Here is a 17,356-nt window from a genome sequence, read left to right as displayed (position 1 = left end):
AGTAGATGTTGTAATGTAATAGCTTTTGGAGTATTTTGAATGCAATATTGTTAGGAGTATAGTAGATGTTGTAATGTAATAGCTGTTAGAGTATTTTGAATGCAATATTGTTAGGAGTATAGTAGATGTTGTAATGTAATAGCTGTTTGAGTATTTTGAATGTAATATTGTTAGGAGTATAGTAGATGTTGTAATGTAATAGCTGTTGGAGTATTTTGAATGTAATATTGTTAGAAGTATAGTAGATGTTGTAATGTAATAGCTGTTGGAGTATTTTGAATGTAATATTGTTAGGAGTATAGTAGATGTTGTAATGTAATAGGTGTTGGAGTATTTTGAATGTAATATTGTTAGGAGTATAGTAGATGATGTTGTAATGTAATAGCTGTTGGAGTATTTTGAATGTAATATTGTTAGAAGTATAGTAGATGTTGTAATGTAATAGCTGTTGGAGTATTTTGAATGTAATATTGTTAGGAGTATAGTAGATGTTGTAATGTAATAGGTGTTGGAGTATTTTGAATGTAATATTGTTAGGAGTATAGTAGATAACAATATTGCATTCAAAATACTCCAAAAGCTATTACATTACAACATCTACTATACTCCTAACAATATTACATTCAAAATACTCCAACAGCTATTACATTACAACATCTATTATACTCCTAACAATATTACATTCAAAATACTCCAACAGCTATTACATTCAAAATACTCCAACAGCTATTACAATTCAAAGGCTATATTGGATACATTATAATATGAAAGGAGGGAAATTGTGGTTTAGATAATATCCTATTTAATTTATCACGAATAAATAATAATAACAACTCAAGTTATCTTTTATATTTAAACAGAATAAAACTGAAAAAAGTTATGTAAACATAGCATTCTTTCATCAGTGTAATTATGAAAAACAAATTAAGGCAGGTTAGACAAATACCTGTACTGTTGTTAAAGATGAAGATGATTTTTTCTTTCTAATTTTCCCCGTTGGCATTCCAAAACTTGAAGCCCTTTTGAAGGCAGACATAGACGTTTCCATTGAGGAACTACTTCCTCCAAGAGAGTTCAAAGTCCACTTTCTCCCTCCAAAAACCTAACAAAAGAAAAGTCTCCACATCATGAAACCGAAACGTAAAACTCATTTTTGGGTCGCTAAAAGAACTTATAATCATTGAAAATGTTGAGTGATATAATGAGGCTCAGAAAACCTGTAAGAAAATATATCACAATGCTATTGATATGAAACAACAAATAAACAGTGATGGTACTTTCACTGTTATATACTGGCCAAGAAATTACTGGATTAAATGAAAAGACCAAAATAAATCAAGGAAAACATATACGGTTGAAAATTTAGACAGAGAGGATTAAAAACTTCCGTAGACTGTATCTGGACGTTTTGAAAAATGTATCGAACTGTTAACACAAATATTCATTAGGCTAAATTGCCTTAAGTTGTATGCATGAATTATTCGAAAATTCGTCAAAAATGTATACGGTAGAAGCAGTCCACCGAAGTATCCGCTCATGTACAATTTGATAAAGTAAGTTTTACAGATTTGTATATAAAAAAAATATATTTATCTATCAATCCACCTGCAAATTAAATTTAACTATGAATGCTCCCACATTAATGTTCGATGCACAAAATATATATACATATATCGAAAATCTAGAAGATGCTGATCTATAATTAACAACTGAACAATATATACTAGGAGAGAGCTATAATTTATTCAATGTAAATATGATTAACTCAACTTAAAATCAAAAGTATTATTATTTATGCGTGCAAATACTTCATCAAAATGTACATAATTTATCTATTGGTTATTTTTTATACTCATATTTGGAACAAGATGATCGATTTTCACATTTGTTTTAGTTCAAATGAAGCGTGTAACAAACGGTACCGTTTTTCCAGACTATATTTTTAATGCAAATTCAGGAATTGCAAACAGTAAATTAATAATACTGATGAAATATTAATATATATTTATTAATGGATGTATCCATCCTTCAATCTCTCAGTCCATCTTTCGAATAGATCAGATTTGTTAACACAAATATAACTATTGGCAAAACTTCATTATAGTGTATGTACATTTTTGATTAAATAAAGAAACACTTATTCAACAAACTACACAAAGCCAGTCTTTGATAAACTACACATGTATTTAGGTACATCGTACTTGAGCTACTCTATAACGTTCAAACACGTCAAATTCTTTATATGTTGATATAAGTAACTAACCTGGTTCTTAGTCAACCATTACATTGTTTTATAAAATTTTACAGTCGCTGTCCAGCAGTAGTTACTAATTAAGAAGTTAAATTCTTAAAATATCTACAAATTACCTTTGAAGGATTTTGTAAATATACATAACATACAATAACTTTGATATATATATATATACACATACGAATATCTGACCCCTTTAGCATATGTCTATCTAATAACGTTTCTTTCTTTTCAGTAATTACAGCCCCCCAGTGGTTGAAAGTCATGGTGATAAACAACTTGGAAGTACTTTAAACTCTGTGTTTCGCTTCAAAGTAACGACAGAAACTAAGTTGTATGAGATTATCATATTTAGCACCGACTGAATGACCAAACGCTTGGAGTTTCAAATCACATGACTGACCACATATTCCTGATTTTCATAACAACGTACTAGTTAGTGGTTCACATTATTTTGTAACATTAGGTTTGCCTTATAAACGCTAAAAACCGAGTTTCATACCCGTGATGGGCACCACACAGAGAGCCCATTGTGTATGTTTGTGCTTAACAACAAATAAACAAAGAGAAACAGCTTTTACAAAAAAGTAAAAAGTCAATCTGATTAATCAATGTCATTAATTTACCATTACAGTCTTAGATGATAATAAATAATACAGTTTTCTAATAAATGTTACACACATATTACTTTATATATATTTAAATATTATTAAAGTTACTAAACACCTCATGAATTGTACATTGATATATGGATTTAGTATTATATTATTTGTACAACGTGTATAAAGCATAATATAGGCCCCCTCCAGTGGCACAGTGGTATATCTGCGGACTTACAACGCTAGAAACCGGGTTTCGATACCCGTGAGGGCAGAGCACAGATAGCCCGTTGTGTGGCTTTGTGCTAAATTACAAATAAACAAACAAAAAACTTTATATTTTCTGTAGTTACCTTGATAGCCTCTGGTGGTGTTGGGCCTAAACACGCTTCGCCCTCTAGAAACAGTGATAGATATTGTTCTTTTAACCAGAAAATACGACGATCGGATAGACGTTGCTGTTCCTTCAGTAGTGCTACCAGTTGCAGAAGACCCTGTTGCCAAACTCTCAACGTTAAAGCTGGAGCAATGAACTCCACGACTCTGTTGTCTGATAACCCCATTCCGAAAGTAAGGCGAAGGCAACAATTATCTCCTGGTAAGTCGTCAAGGCCATGACGACGCGAGATTGCTGTCCAGTCTGTTGATCTTTGACCCAAAGTTATCTTTTTGACGTGACTCAGTTCTAAATAACCCTCTTCCAAACCATTGAAGATAACATCCGCATATTCGTACTTTAGAACAATGCCTGGAGACACCATATCTTCTAAATTGGCACTAAGCGAACAATCGTGGCTGCTGCTGCTACGTGGAGTAGTCCAGGCCGGTTTACACCAAGACACAGTAGCATTATTTTGTTCTAGCCTTAAGAAACACACTGATGAGCGAGATCCCTCTTCATCAACGTGGATCATTGTTGTACCATGCTGCATACACTGAAGGAGATGGTGGTCCAGCCTGGATGTCCGCAGCGACACAAAACTCACTTCGTGTGCAATGCCTAAAGGTTGTATTGGTCTGTACGCAGTGAAATCCAATTCATATAGGTTTTCATCTTCTGGACCTTCTTCTCTGAAAGTAGTAAAAAAGAAACATAGAAACCTTTCAGAAATATCACACGCCATTTAGAGAAATTGAAACCAGAAACGTAAAGAACAACCGGATACAGATTCATATATTTTCAAACAAAACCTACAGTTACACTGATTATGCTAAACTACCAGTTGCAATAATTCTCACACAACTCTGACCGAAGTATCGCAATTCTCTACTGAAATAAATGTTAATGATAACTACTCTTAAAAGCAGAGTCGTACATCCTTCATTCACTCATTTATCAACTGCGAGCAAAATAGATAAAACGCTAATGAACAATGATCTAATATTATCTATCAATGTCCAAAAAAAGTAGTACATCTAAAATGATTGTTCGATCTCACTAATTACTGTATATTTCCAATTAAAATTCTAGTTTAGGCAAACCTACTTTCGCGAATTCGTGCACTTTGTTGAGTAACGAAACAGTTAATACTAAAACAATTACTAGGGCCAAAGTGTAATTCAAAAATAGAAGTAATAAGAAACACGATCACTGGAAAGTAGGTCTAACTTACAAATCAAACTTAGAAGGAATGCTAGTTCATAATTCTGTGTGTAACTCAACCTATCCTATAGATTTTAGGTTTATCTTTATGAACCTTTTGTCTGTATGCAAGGTGAAGAACGTCAATAAGAAAGCATATTGTTCTACATGTCACTGATGTCCAAAGGACATATCAATGACATCACTGCAGATGATATGCTGTGTGTGTATTGCTATGAGAAGAAACCATTTCATTGGGCGTCTGCATACAGGTTGAAATTGTGAAGTATGTATTTAACCATCCGTACACTGAATCTATGTTTAGTTGCAATTTAATTTAGTTTAATTGCTATAATTAAACAACTGCTGATTTTCGTTTAATTGTTTAGTAACGTTTAATTGTTTAGTAACGTGTATGCATACTCACATGTATATATACATCATACATTTTATGTTACTTTGATGTATTTAGCTCATTGCTTCAATTCGACCTTGACACTTGAGTTGTTTACACGTGCATGCCTATGTTCCATTTACTTATAAAAGTAGAAAATAGTTCATCCTGAGCTGTGTTAGTTATCTGTAGTCTGTTAATGGTGTATGGAGGGGTAATACCGCTAAGCACTTTAGTTTGAAATACTGCAAAATGTTTTTGATATAATAGTATTATTTGAGCTTCAACATGAATGTTTCGTTACCTGCTTACACTTACAAGTTGAATATTATTTTATCATTTTGAGGTTCGTTTTAATAACCTGCTGGGGTCAATTTTTTCTCTTTCCTCCTAAGGAACGGACTTCCCACAACTGGCTAGGTATAATGAAACGTGGCACAGGCGATTAACGTTATGGGGTTGAGCACTCACATCTGTTTTTTTTTTAGGCGTGTGAATGCAGGTTAAATTTGGTAGACGATCTATCCGTATCGCTTTATACTTCGTAGATCCTATACTTCAACAGATAATTCAAAACTCCAGGTAGATTTTTATAATTCCACACACTATAATTTGTAAGTTGTATATGACCATTGTTTGAAATGGTCTTCCTGATGGTTTTTATTACCTAGTTTTCATAGTTCACATAGCTATAAACATCATAAGTTTGGAAGTACTGATTAGATGATTATGTTAAACATTTAAATTGCTTTGGTAATACCTACAATGACCAAGAAAATGCATGATGCAAATATACCAAATTCAACGAAGATAAGCAATAATAAATATTTTACGGATCCTTAATTACGTATCGTGGTGCCATAAGCTTCTTAGAATAAAATAAAATTATCATATTTGTGTCTATTCTTATATATTATAATTTTTCTCTCCATGGACATTTTAAGATTTAGTCAAATAAAATTTGCCATTATAAACTCGACAAGAATTACATAACATTTAAATTATTTGTAAAATACTATTTCCTTGTTGATGTTTATACATTTGAACTATTTAATGATGAAGAATTATAACAGTGTGTTATCACGAATCAGCCGTGTCTTGTTTCTGTTAACTGATATTCTATTATAAGAAACTACTTAATAATGCGCTAATTTCTATTTCTTTCTGATTCTAATGTTATAAATCATATACTTAATAACCTTTATTTAGTTCTTTGCTATCAAAAAGTATCGTTTCATTTTGTATGGAAAAGCGCATTATTAAATTAATGATGTCACTGTCAGATCTAAACCAGTACTCGCTCTGACTGATTTACTTTTGTTGAGCTGTCCAGTGTTAAACTAATTATAACACATACTTGGTTGATGACACATTTCGTAATCATAGATGTTATACATTTTAATAGGTTTACCAGATGCCTGTAAAGTTGATATAATTAAACGTGTAATTATTCAGGATTATAAAAATGTGGATAGCTATACTTTGTTCATGAGAAAACATACCTCATTTTCCAATTTTATTAATAAAACAGTCATTTAATCCTTAAACAATTAAAGCTAACACTTCGTCGCCAAACATGCTCGCCCATTCAGCCGTGGGGACATTATAATATGCAGTCAATCCTTTTTTTCTTTCTTTTTTTGTAAAAGAGTAACCGCAGAGTTGGAAGTAGGTGATATTGATTAGCTGTCTTTCCTCTTGTCCAATACTGCTAAATTAGTGACGGCTAGCTCAGATAGTCCCCAAACCAAACCGATCACCGATCAGTGAGTGCACCCGAACGAAGAGTTTGCTTCACAATTCGAGGATGATGTGGTAATCTGGAAAAAACTCTCCAACTCCGGCAGTAGCAGCAACTAACTTCCAACCTCAACTTAACAGAATACATGAATAATGTCAGAAATACAGACTTAAAATAAACGTACCAAAAACACAACTACTTTTCTACATAAAATCAACCAAGATGACAAAACATCCACCAATAGTATATTTACAAGGAATACGACTCCAGAATGCCACATCAGCAAAATTCTTAGGAATCGCATATGGTTCAAAATTAAATTGGAATAAACATATAGATGACGTAACAAATCGAGCACGGAAACACGTAAATTACGTTAGGAGTCTCTCAGGACAAAACAAAGGTACATCAGCAAAAAAAATATTCTTAAAATCTATACAGCATATGTCAGACCAGCTCTTGAATGCGCATGCCGGCCTGGTACAATATATCACAAAACAAACCACACAAAACAATATTAACTACAGCATACCGCGTACCAAGAAGCACAATATCAACATTTATTCCAAAGTATTCGAACATAGAATAAATATCTGACAGACTCTAACGTAGGACAATGAAGTACGTCCATGAAAATCTCTCTAAGACCAACTTACTTAATGGAATAACAAGATACGTCATACATGATGGAATAGTACCTAAGTACCTCTCCCCCATTAAATGGCTACATTAACTACAATAAACAAGCCACCTACATCTAGTATTTACTATTATAATAATTAGATACATCATACATGATGGAATAGTACCTAAGTACCTCTCTCCATTAAATGGCTACATTAACTACAATAAATAAGCCACCTATATCTAGTATTTACAATATGTCATTATAATAAACTATTATAATAACTAGATACATCATACATGATGGAATAGTACCTAAGTACCTCTCCCCCATTAAATGGCTACATTAACTACAATAAATAAGCCACCTACATCTAATATTTACAATATGTCATTATAATAAACTATTATGAGTGTATTAAAGGGTATTTATGTAAATACACTCCTAGTAAGCTAATCTAGTGAACAGTGCGCGATTAACAATCGAACTGTTAGTGGGTGTGCAGGACAATCGCACGGACATAGCGTCAGTGAAATATTAGTCAGTACAAATGTTAACAGTGTATCATACATGAACGTGGCCTTATGGAAAGGGTCGGATGAAGTATTTCAAAAGAATTCAAACTCCGGCCTTCGTGTAAATACAATATTAACATTCACAGAAGCGAAATAACGTGAACATAAATAAACAAGATTGCACTTGACCCCTCAAAGGTCGAGACCGAAAATCGATGAGGACTTTCAGATAAATGAGTGCCTCACTACAGCCACGAAATAATCAGTACCCAGACATACCCAATCAAGAACTACACACACATGGCAACCACACACACACACACTTAAAAGCAATGATAACAGAAAAACGAAAGTTACGGAGACAATACATGCAAAATAGATATCCTAAAATTAAAACACAAATAAATAAACTCGTAAATAAAATTCGAAAAGAATCTCAAGAACTAAAACAAGATAACTTGGATCAATTTTGCTCACATTTAAACGAAACAACCGACCCAAAACAATTCTGGCACGTTTAAAACGATTCACAAATACAGGAAACTCAATCCGAAACTATCCGCCTCTAGAAGCAAATAACACTTTGGCACACACAAACTTTGAAAAGGCTGAAACATTTAAAGAACGTCTACAACACATGTTTCGGACACACCATGAACAAGACATGAATGCAAATTCTTTAATGAGGTGAATAATTATGTAATACAAAACATAAATTTGTACACACCACAATTCCTTGCTAACATACACAATGATCAAACAAATGACGATACAAACGAAAATTCAACAATATATCAGATGACAAAAAACCAAAACGGAAATAGAAGTTAAACAAGCAATTAAACCAACAACAACAACAAAAGAAAAAGATCCAGGAGAAGATGGCATTCAGACTATCTTCCTCAAAAACGGCACTCAGGGATTGTTTGAACACCTGACAGCCTTTTTTAACCTTTCATTAAACTCTGGATACATCCCGGTTTCTTGGAAGCAAGCGATTGTACTAATGTTCCACAAAGAAGGAAAGACAGCGAATAAACCAAACAGCTACCACCAGATCAGGATGACCAGCTGTGTAAGAAAATTTCTAGAGAGAAAATAATGAGAAATCGACTGTCCACATTCCTGGAGATCACTTCAAAACCACCAGAAATCCAAACTGGATTTAGATAATTTAGACAGACTACAAACCACTTAGTTCGACTAACAGAATCAATCATAGATAGTGTTAATAAGAAAGAATGCACTGTCGCATGTTTTCTTGATATAGAAAAGGCATTCGACAAGGTATGGCGTAATAGTCTAAGGTTCCGTATGTCAGAAATGGCACTGCCGCGCGGTGTTATTCGCTAACTACCAAACTTTCTGGAGAGCAGAAAATGTAAAATAAATGTAGGGGGAATGTTCTTAGAGCTATTTACTTCAGAGGCAAGTGTCCTTCAAGGAGAGGTAGTTAGCCCTATCTTATTCATCATGTATGTAAGCAATATGCCCCTTAAGGATCCAAATCTAGGTTTTTCTTCACAATTTGCTGACGATGTTGCAGCCTGGAAAAGTGCTCCTACTCCTTCAATAACAACAACAAACTTGCAAATACAATTAAATAATATCGTAGAGTATTTCCAAAAATACCTTATCAAAATGGATGTCCCCAAAAAGCAATTGGTAGTATTCACAAAACTAAAAAAACTCAAAAAAGACCCACCCAAACTATATATGAATGGAACACTCTCCAGATCACAACAATAGCCAAATTTCTAGGATTAACCTACGATTAATGTGGGTTAGACACATAAACAATATTCTAAAAAAGAAAAGTTTGGCAACATAAGAATTATGCCAGGAGTCTAACGGACAAAAACAACGGAACTTCAGTTGGTAACATGGCCAAAACCTTCAAAACATACATACGTCCAGTAATTGAATATGCATGTCCGGCATGGATAAACATAGCTACAAACAATACAAAATTCATTACATACTACAGCGTACAAACTATCCAGATCCACCTCATCAAACTTTATGTACAATTATATAAAATATATAAACTATCTCTCATAGACTCTTACATAATTCGCTGAATTATTTCGATAAAACTTGGCACAAAAATGACCTACTGTGTGAGTTAGATCGCTACAGCATACATGATGACGATAGCCCTAAGTACCTCTCGCCAATTAATGTGTATATTAAAAATAAGAATTTGATAAGGCCACCTTACGCTAGACTAAAAAACCCACATTAGTTTTAAGTTGATATGACAGCATTCATGGGGTATTTTATGTAAATGCTCTCGATGAGTGTTAAAACCAATGTAATTGATAAATACACGTGGAACTGTTCACCATGTGCAAGACTTTGCAGCATCGAATAAAGAGAAAATGTATTTATTCACAAGAATATAAATCTAAGTATCTATATGAACATTGCCCTGAAAGGGGTCAGGGTAAGTGCGAGATACTCTGACCTTTTGTGGTATTGAAATTCATGTTATCCTGAAAACATTTCCATCTATCTAAACACCGATAGTGAGAAAACATGGGGAAACAAATGATAAGCGACCTAATGAACTGAATAATCAATGTAAAAATGAAGTAACAGAAACTTTTCCTTTAAGCGGGTCCTGATTTTAATAATTACAGCGTTTCGACTCATAGAATCGAAACTTCAACAGGTGAGAGTTACATTCATAATGTCTAGATGCTATGAATCGAAACGCTATAATTATTAAAATAAGGACTTGCTTACTTTCACGTTCTCGTTTAAATTTGTATTTATGTGACCTGTCTTACTTTTAGTCATATATATCAAGTTAGTTATCCTAATAATTAATAACTTCGATCACTCGATCTCATGAGCACTGTCGAACATCTTAAGATGAATTTACCATTGTCTCTTTAACCTCCGTGTATAACTGTGTAATTAAACCCTTCTTCTTAATCCTTATAAAATTACTAACATTGCTACACTTACTTTCGTTTTACACTTACTTACTTTGCATTTGTAGTAGATTGAGATTGTGTCTGATTTCTTTGCTCACTATGCTGGTGAAACATCCTAATTTCTTCCAGAACTTCCTGCACTTTTCGAACTTTGTCCATGTTTATCACTCCGGCGACTCCAGTGTTCGTAGTGAAGTGATCTTCCACTTGAAAGTCCGTTAAAAACTAAAGTTCATAAGAAGAGTTCATGTCATAAGCTTCACTAAATCTACAGTCATGGACACTTTATTTGTTTATTTATTTACTTGTCTTATTTCTCAAGAAAACGAAACACTGCGGGGTACGATTTTACGCTATACTACGTTTGTACTATCTGAATTTCTTGACTGTACTTGTGATATTTAATTTAATCAAAATCGGATGTTTCGTGAGTGTATTTACTTTAGTCATTACTTAGACGTTTCATGTATATACATTTACGTTAATGATCAATCACCCGTTTCGCTTGTGTAATTATGTTTGTGGATATTCAAACGTATTTCAAATATATTTGCATAGACGAACACTTTAGCGTTTCAGCAGTATGCTTACGTTTGCGGGTACTGAAGTATATTTCATATATAATTAAGTAAGAGAATATTCCGACGTTTCATAGGTATGGTTACTTTCACAAGAATGTTATAAGGCTTACAGGTTAGTAAAATAAATTAACATTTCAACACTTCCCATCAATTTTCTATTTTTACTTTTGCTTTTGTTCCTTATTAATGTTGATATATTTAAATAGATTGGGGTCCGGCGTTGTTTAGTGGTTATTGTGACGGACTGTGAGCCCAAAGTTCGCGTCCCATAAATGCAAAATCTCAATCCGCACTTTATAGCCGTGAGTGCGTTATGAGAGTGACAGTTAAATTCCACTATTCGATTAAAGCAATCAAGTTGGCGGGCAGTACTGCTTAATAGCTCCCTTATCTCTTTTCTATCATTTCAAGTTTAGGAACTTCTAGCACATATAGCCTCTGTTAATTTGCACGAATATCAGAAACAGACAAACAAACAAACAATAAGTAGGTTCAGGTACCACTACAAAAAAATATCTTGTTTGAAGATATAGTTTCATTTTGAACAGTTTGTAATTAAAGTTCACGTGATGATATTTGTTTGTCTGTTTTTAAGCGCAAAGCAGCTCAAGGAGCTATCTACGCTTTGCTCACCGAAGAGATCTAACCCCACATTTTAGCGTTATAACTATCAAGCTTACCGCTGAGTCACCGGAGGCTCATGTAATGATGTTTAAATGTATTTATCAGAGAAAAGAAGAAAATATAACTTTTTATAAAATAATATTTTTGTACAGTTTTTCACATTTCTTGGCTCTTGGCTCTCTGACCTTTACATTTATTCTTGTTTTGAAACAATGCTATAATACAGATAATGAAATAATGCATTCACCGTTTTGACCAAATGAACTTATTGGTCCCGATGACGGTCGTTTGGCCGAAACGCTGTTCACAAATTAATTTTTCCTTACGCCGATTTTAACCAATTTTTCTGGCTTTATTACAGTGCATGAAATCAGTCGAATGAACGAATAAGATAAAAACCTTGTAACAAGATAAACTTAGTTAACATAAGCAGTTGTAGATATGTGAATTCGGACTCAGTTGCGTGTTCAATAAAATGAATGCCAAGTGTACACAGATATGACGTTCTAAGCTGAACAGCTCGTGTCGGATTTAAATGTATTGTGGATTATGTCAAGTTTACTTGTCAGGCTTTTCTAAGAATTCATTATTATGCAAATGTAGAATACGCATGCTCTGGAATAATGACTCAATCATCTATATAAAAACAGGAAGTATTACTTGGATTATTGATCGTTAGAATTTGTTTTATGATAGGGCAGCAACTTTGTCTCGCATAAGTGCCGTTTTAACTCTAATAAACTCAGCATAACAAATTATGTATTAAGGACTTCTAGAAATATCATCCCTTTTTTCATAAATTAGGATTTAATAGATATACTTATTAGTTAGAGGTATAAGTGCGTGTGATATTTTAAATCATATAACACTTAAATTCTAGCACATTAGCAATGTTCGTGTTCATGTTACACATTAACAGACATTCATGAATTTCAGACACAATGTTCCTGTGTACAAAAAACTCACTGACCTTGAGTGGTTGATCCTTGTCAGGTGGCAACACCACCAGGTTTGGTAACTCTTTTGATACCTCTTTTAGATGACGTAAGAAACTCCCGAAAAATGGCACTACTTTACATTGCGGAATGTTTAAAGCCCGATTTACAGCTTCTTTATATTCTAACGAGGGTATAGGGTTTAAAAGCACGCCGTTCAACATTTCTAGCACTTTGGAATGTTCTTTTTCCGGTAAGGATGACCAAAATGGTTTGAGTTTTTCTGATCTGTATAACACAAAATGATACGTATAATACGCTGTAAGAATATTTCATTATTTTTAATTGAATATGCATGTCCGGCATAGATAAACATAGCTACAAACAATACAAAATTCATTACACACTACAGCGTACAAACTATCCAGATCCACCTCATCAAACTTTATGTACAATTATACAAAATATATAAACTATCTCTCATAGACTCTTACATAATTCGCTGAATTATTTCGATAAAACTTGGCACAAAAATGACCTACTGTGTGAGTTAGATCGCTACTGCATACATGATGACGATAGCCCTAAGTACCTCTCGCCAATTAATGTGTATATTAAAAATAAGAATTTAATAAGGCCATCTTACGCTAGACTAAAACCCACATTAGTTTTAAGTTGATATGACAGCATTGATGGGGTATTTTATGTAAATACTCTCGATGAGTGTTAAAACCAATGTAATTGATAAATACACGTGGAACTGTTCGCCATGTGCAAGATTTTACAGCATCGAATAAAAAGAAAATGTATTTATTCATAAGAATATAAATCTAAGTACCTATATGAACATTGCCCTGAAAGGGGTCAGGGTAAGTGCGAGATACTCTGACCTTTTGTGATATTGAAATTCATGTTATCCTAAAAAAATTCCATCTATCTAAACATCGATAGTGAGAAAACATGGAAAAACAAATGATAAGCGACCTAATGAACTGAATAATCAATGTAAAATGTAGTAATAGTATAATATAAAATGATACGTATAATATGCTGTAAGAATATTTCATTATTTTTAACACAACTAATTGGGTGGATATCTTCCAACGTAAACTGTATTTTTCATTACATATATAAACAAGAAGAGACAAATATTGATGTACAGCAATAATGCTTATGAGGTCTAAAAGTAAACTTAATAAAATATGAAAAACAACAACAACAAAAAACAAGCTCATATTTGAGGAGTAATCTGAATTCTGAAGGTCTAAGGCCGGTTTCAATATCCATTAGATTTTCATAAATCATCAACGAAAAGGTTCAGCTGATGATTCCTGAGAATCTTGTGGTTGTTAATTTGATGCCCGTCTTCAGAATTCGGCCTACCCTTCTTCCTTTTCAAACTGTTGGGTTATATTTTAACTTTCTTAAGTAATGATTATAACTAGCTATTTACAGCTAAACAGCTACGAGGGTTGTCCGCAAAAATTCGTGGCCCGACCTAAAAAATGATTTTTCTCTGATAGATATTGCGTTTGAACATTTTTACGAGTTAACAACGCGTATAAGTTAATGAACTTATTTTATGTATTGGAGATTTTTGAAGGAAAGAAGTGAGCAGTGTTAAACGTCATGGAAAAGAATGAACTTCGTGCCAAGATCAAATATTTTGATAAAAAGGAAATGATACCGCAAGAAATCCACAAGGACATAAAAACAATATTAGGTGAGGGCGCTCTGGTATATTCAACAGTGAAAAAGTGTTGTACTGAGTATAAGCATGGTAGATAATCATGTGAAGATGATCCTAGATCAGGTCGGCTCTCGAAATCAACCACAACAGATGTCGTAGATAAAGTTCGTGATTTGGTTCTATATGATAGAAGAATTACTATAAGGAGGTTAACAGAGGAAGTGGAAATCGGTAAAAGTACTGTAGCAAGCATTTTGAGTGACAGTTTGGGCATGAGTACGATTAGTGCCAGATGGGTTACAAAAATGTTGTTAACTGAGAAACGGATGGAAATTGTTGAAACCCTATGCCTACTCCAAAGGTTTCAATATATTTATAACTATGAATGAAATGTCGGTTTACCACTTCAACTTAGAAACAAAAATACTAATTTTGCAAAGGAAACTCCCAAGTTTATCCACCCCCAAAAAGTTCAAGTCTCACATCTCTGCTGGGAAGGTTATGGCATCAATATTTTAGAATCCCAATGGCATTTTTACTAGTCGATTATTTGAAAAGTGGTCATAGCATTACAATAGATTACCATGCATCCTTAGTTGACAATTTAGGTCAATAAATCAAAGAAAAGAGAAGTGGATTGCTCAAAAAGGTGTGCTCTTCTATCAGGACAATACCCCATCTCACAAATCACATGCTTCTTTGAACGCTATCCATGACGCTGGCCTTGAATTATTCAATCACCGCACTTACACACAAGATTTAGCTCCAAGTGACTTTTTTCTCTTTCATAACCTTAAAATATTTCTGAAATGTTGATGATTTCGTGCATACCATCAAGTCAGGGGCTGAGGATCAAAAAGAAGAGTTATTTCAGAAGGACATAATGACCTTAGAGCACCGCTGACGAGAAGAGTTCTTTCAGAAGGACATAAAGGGTTTAGAGCACCGCTGGTGAGAATAATTCTTTCAGAAGGATATAATGGCTTTAGAGCACCGCTGGTGAGAAGAGTTCTTTCAGAAGGACACAATGGATTTAGAGCACCGCTGGTGAGAAGAGTTCTTTCAGAAGGACATAAAGGGTTTAGAGCACCGCTGGTGAGAAGAGTTCTTTCAGAAGGACATAAAGGGTTTAGAGCACCGCTGGTGAGAAGAGTTCTTTCAGAAGGACATAAAGGGTTTAGAGCACCGCTGGTGAGAAGAGTTCTTTCAGAAGGACATAAAGGGTTTAGAGCACCGCTGGTGAGAAACGTTCTTTCAGATGGACATGAAGGCCTTAGAGCACTGCTGGTACAAGTATACAGACTCAGGAGAAGATTATGCTGAAAAATAAATCATAGTTGAACCAATGTCTCTTTTCTTTATAGGTCAGGCCACGAAATTTTCAAACCCCTCTTGTATTTTAAGAATTACAAAATAACAATATACTGGCAGCAACAATAAACATTAATTCGAAAACTGTAGAACATATGATAATTATGAAACATTACAATAATATTGTAAAGTCTGTAAGAGTTTCCATAGCTATCGCTGATGACATATATTTTATTTCTTCACTTTTAATACGTACTTTAAACCAGCAAGAATCTCCACAGTAGAACTAAAGTTACCAATGTTCCAGCAAGAAAGAGACACTCTTAAAATACAAGATAACATCATCTTTCTTTCTTCATGTGTGGGCTGAGAGATAATCACATGCGTCACCCACGAGCTTACCTACCAACAATGAATCACAAATTAAAATCACAATGAATGTGTCAAAAGTAGCAAAAGACATTTTATTAAGTAACATATATCCACAGATAATAGTTTGTTCATAATTTCTTTACAAACCAGAGATATATCATGAAGATAACATACGTTTCTTTTCAAACTGTCCGAGCTCTAATTCCATCACACTTGCTAGTACCTAGATGATCTATTTGGCTAAGATGATCCCTTTCTCACCTTCTCCACCCTCTCAGTAAAGGGATTAACGTAAATCCTAAGTTAAGCTTGTTTCAAACGGACTGTGTTGGTTCTTACATGATTATACTTGCTAGTCACCAGATAACTTATTCGGCTGAGGTTAACTCGCCTCAGGGAAAAGATTGAATGTTAGCCCTAATGTAAGTTTATCCAACCGGCTAAGTATTTAGTATAACTTATTTGCCCAAACGGAAACTATGCAACGGACTTAAATTCTCATGATCACATAACGTAAGCTTGATTCCTTTCTAACAGGATATGATTTTTTTCTTCACATTACCCACAATGTAAATTTGCTCATTTTAAGATATTTGGAAGGTAAGGTAACTTAAGCATGATACTATCACTAATGATAATGCACTTCCGCTGAGACAGAGGTAAGTCTACACACTTACAACCCTAAAATCAGGGGTTTGATTCCCCTCGGTGGACACAACAGACAGCACGATGTGGCTTTGCTGTAAGAAAAATACACACACTAATGATAATATACTACTCCTAAAAATGTTTACAGATACATTGTTATTTAACCAGATGAAGTGTAACTCTGAAACTAGAGGATATTTAAAAGCATAATTTATGTACAGATATACAATTAGTGAATCAGCTCCGTTAATAATATTTCATCAGTCAATATTCGTGGTACCTGAATACCTTAGAATTTATAACGGTCAGAGTTAAAGTTTGGAATGTATATAATCCAGCTGTCTGAAAGAATTACGTATGACAAACAAAGAAATAATAATGCTTTGAGACTGCTTGAATGGGTAATAAAGAAAAACTTTAATATAAATTTAACATAACAGCAAATGTACAACGTTTCGACAAGGTTTTGTCATCATCGGGTACCTAATTTTATTGACCTTCACAAATTTTGGAACTAGCTTTTCAGAGCGGCACTGTCTGAAGAAG

At 33.8% G+C, this 17,356-nt stretch overlaps 1 protein-coding gene across 1 annotated transcript in view; it reads right to left on the bottom strand.

The window, feature by feature from the left end:
- Nucleotides 1-17,356, bottom strand: part of LOC106457381 (1-phosphatidylinositol 4,5-bisphosphate phosphodiesterase epsilon-1-like) — a 104,116-nt gene that overhangs the window by 46,566 nt on the left and 40,194 nt on the right. The window contains exons 13-17 of the mRNA XM_022383291.1: nt 16,047-16,192; nt 12,825-13,077; nt 10,702-10,874; nt 3,204-3,921; nt 947-1,102 (exon numbers count right to left, since the gene is read on the bottom strand). Of these exons, the coding sequence (XP_022238999.1) occupies nt 947-1,102; nt 3,204-3,921; nt 10,702-10,874; nt 12,825-13,077; nt 16,047-16,192 (1,446 nt within the window). The remainder of the gene's footprint in view (nt 1-946; nt 1,103-3,203; nt 3,922-10,701; nt 10,875-12,824; nt 13,078-16,046; nt 16,193-17,356) is intronic.

This window comes from Limulus polyphemus, unplaced genomic scaffold, assembly GCF_000517525.1.
Source record: "Limulus polyphemus unplaced genomic scaffold, Limulus_polyphemus-2.1.2 Scaffold323, whole genome shotgun sequence".
Taxonomy (NCBI): Eukaryota; Metazoa; Arthropoda; class Merostomata; order Xiphosura; family Limulidae; genus Limulus; species Limulus polyphemus.
The sequence above is the reverse complement of the archived record's forward strand: the minus strand, read 5'-3'. Positions and strand labels throughout refer to the sequence as shown.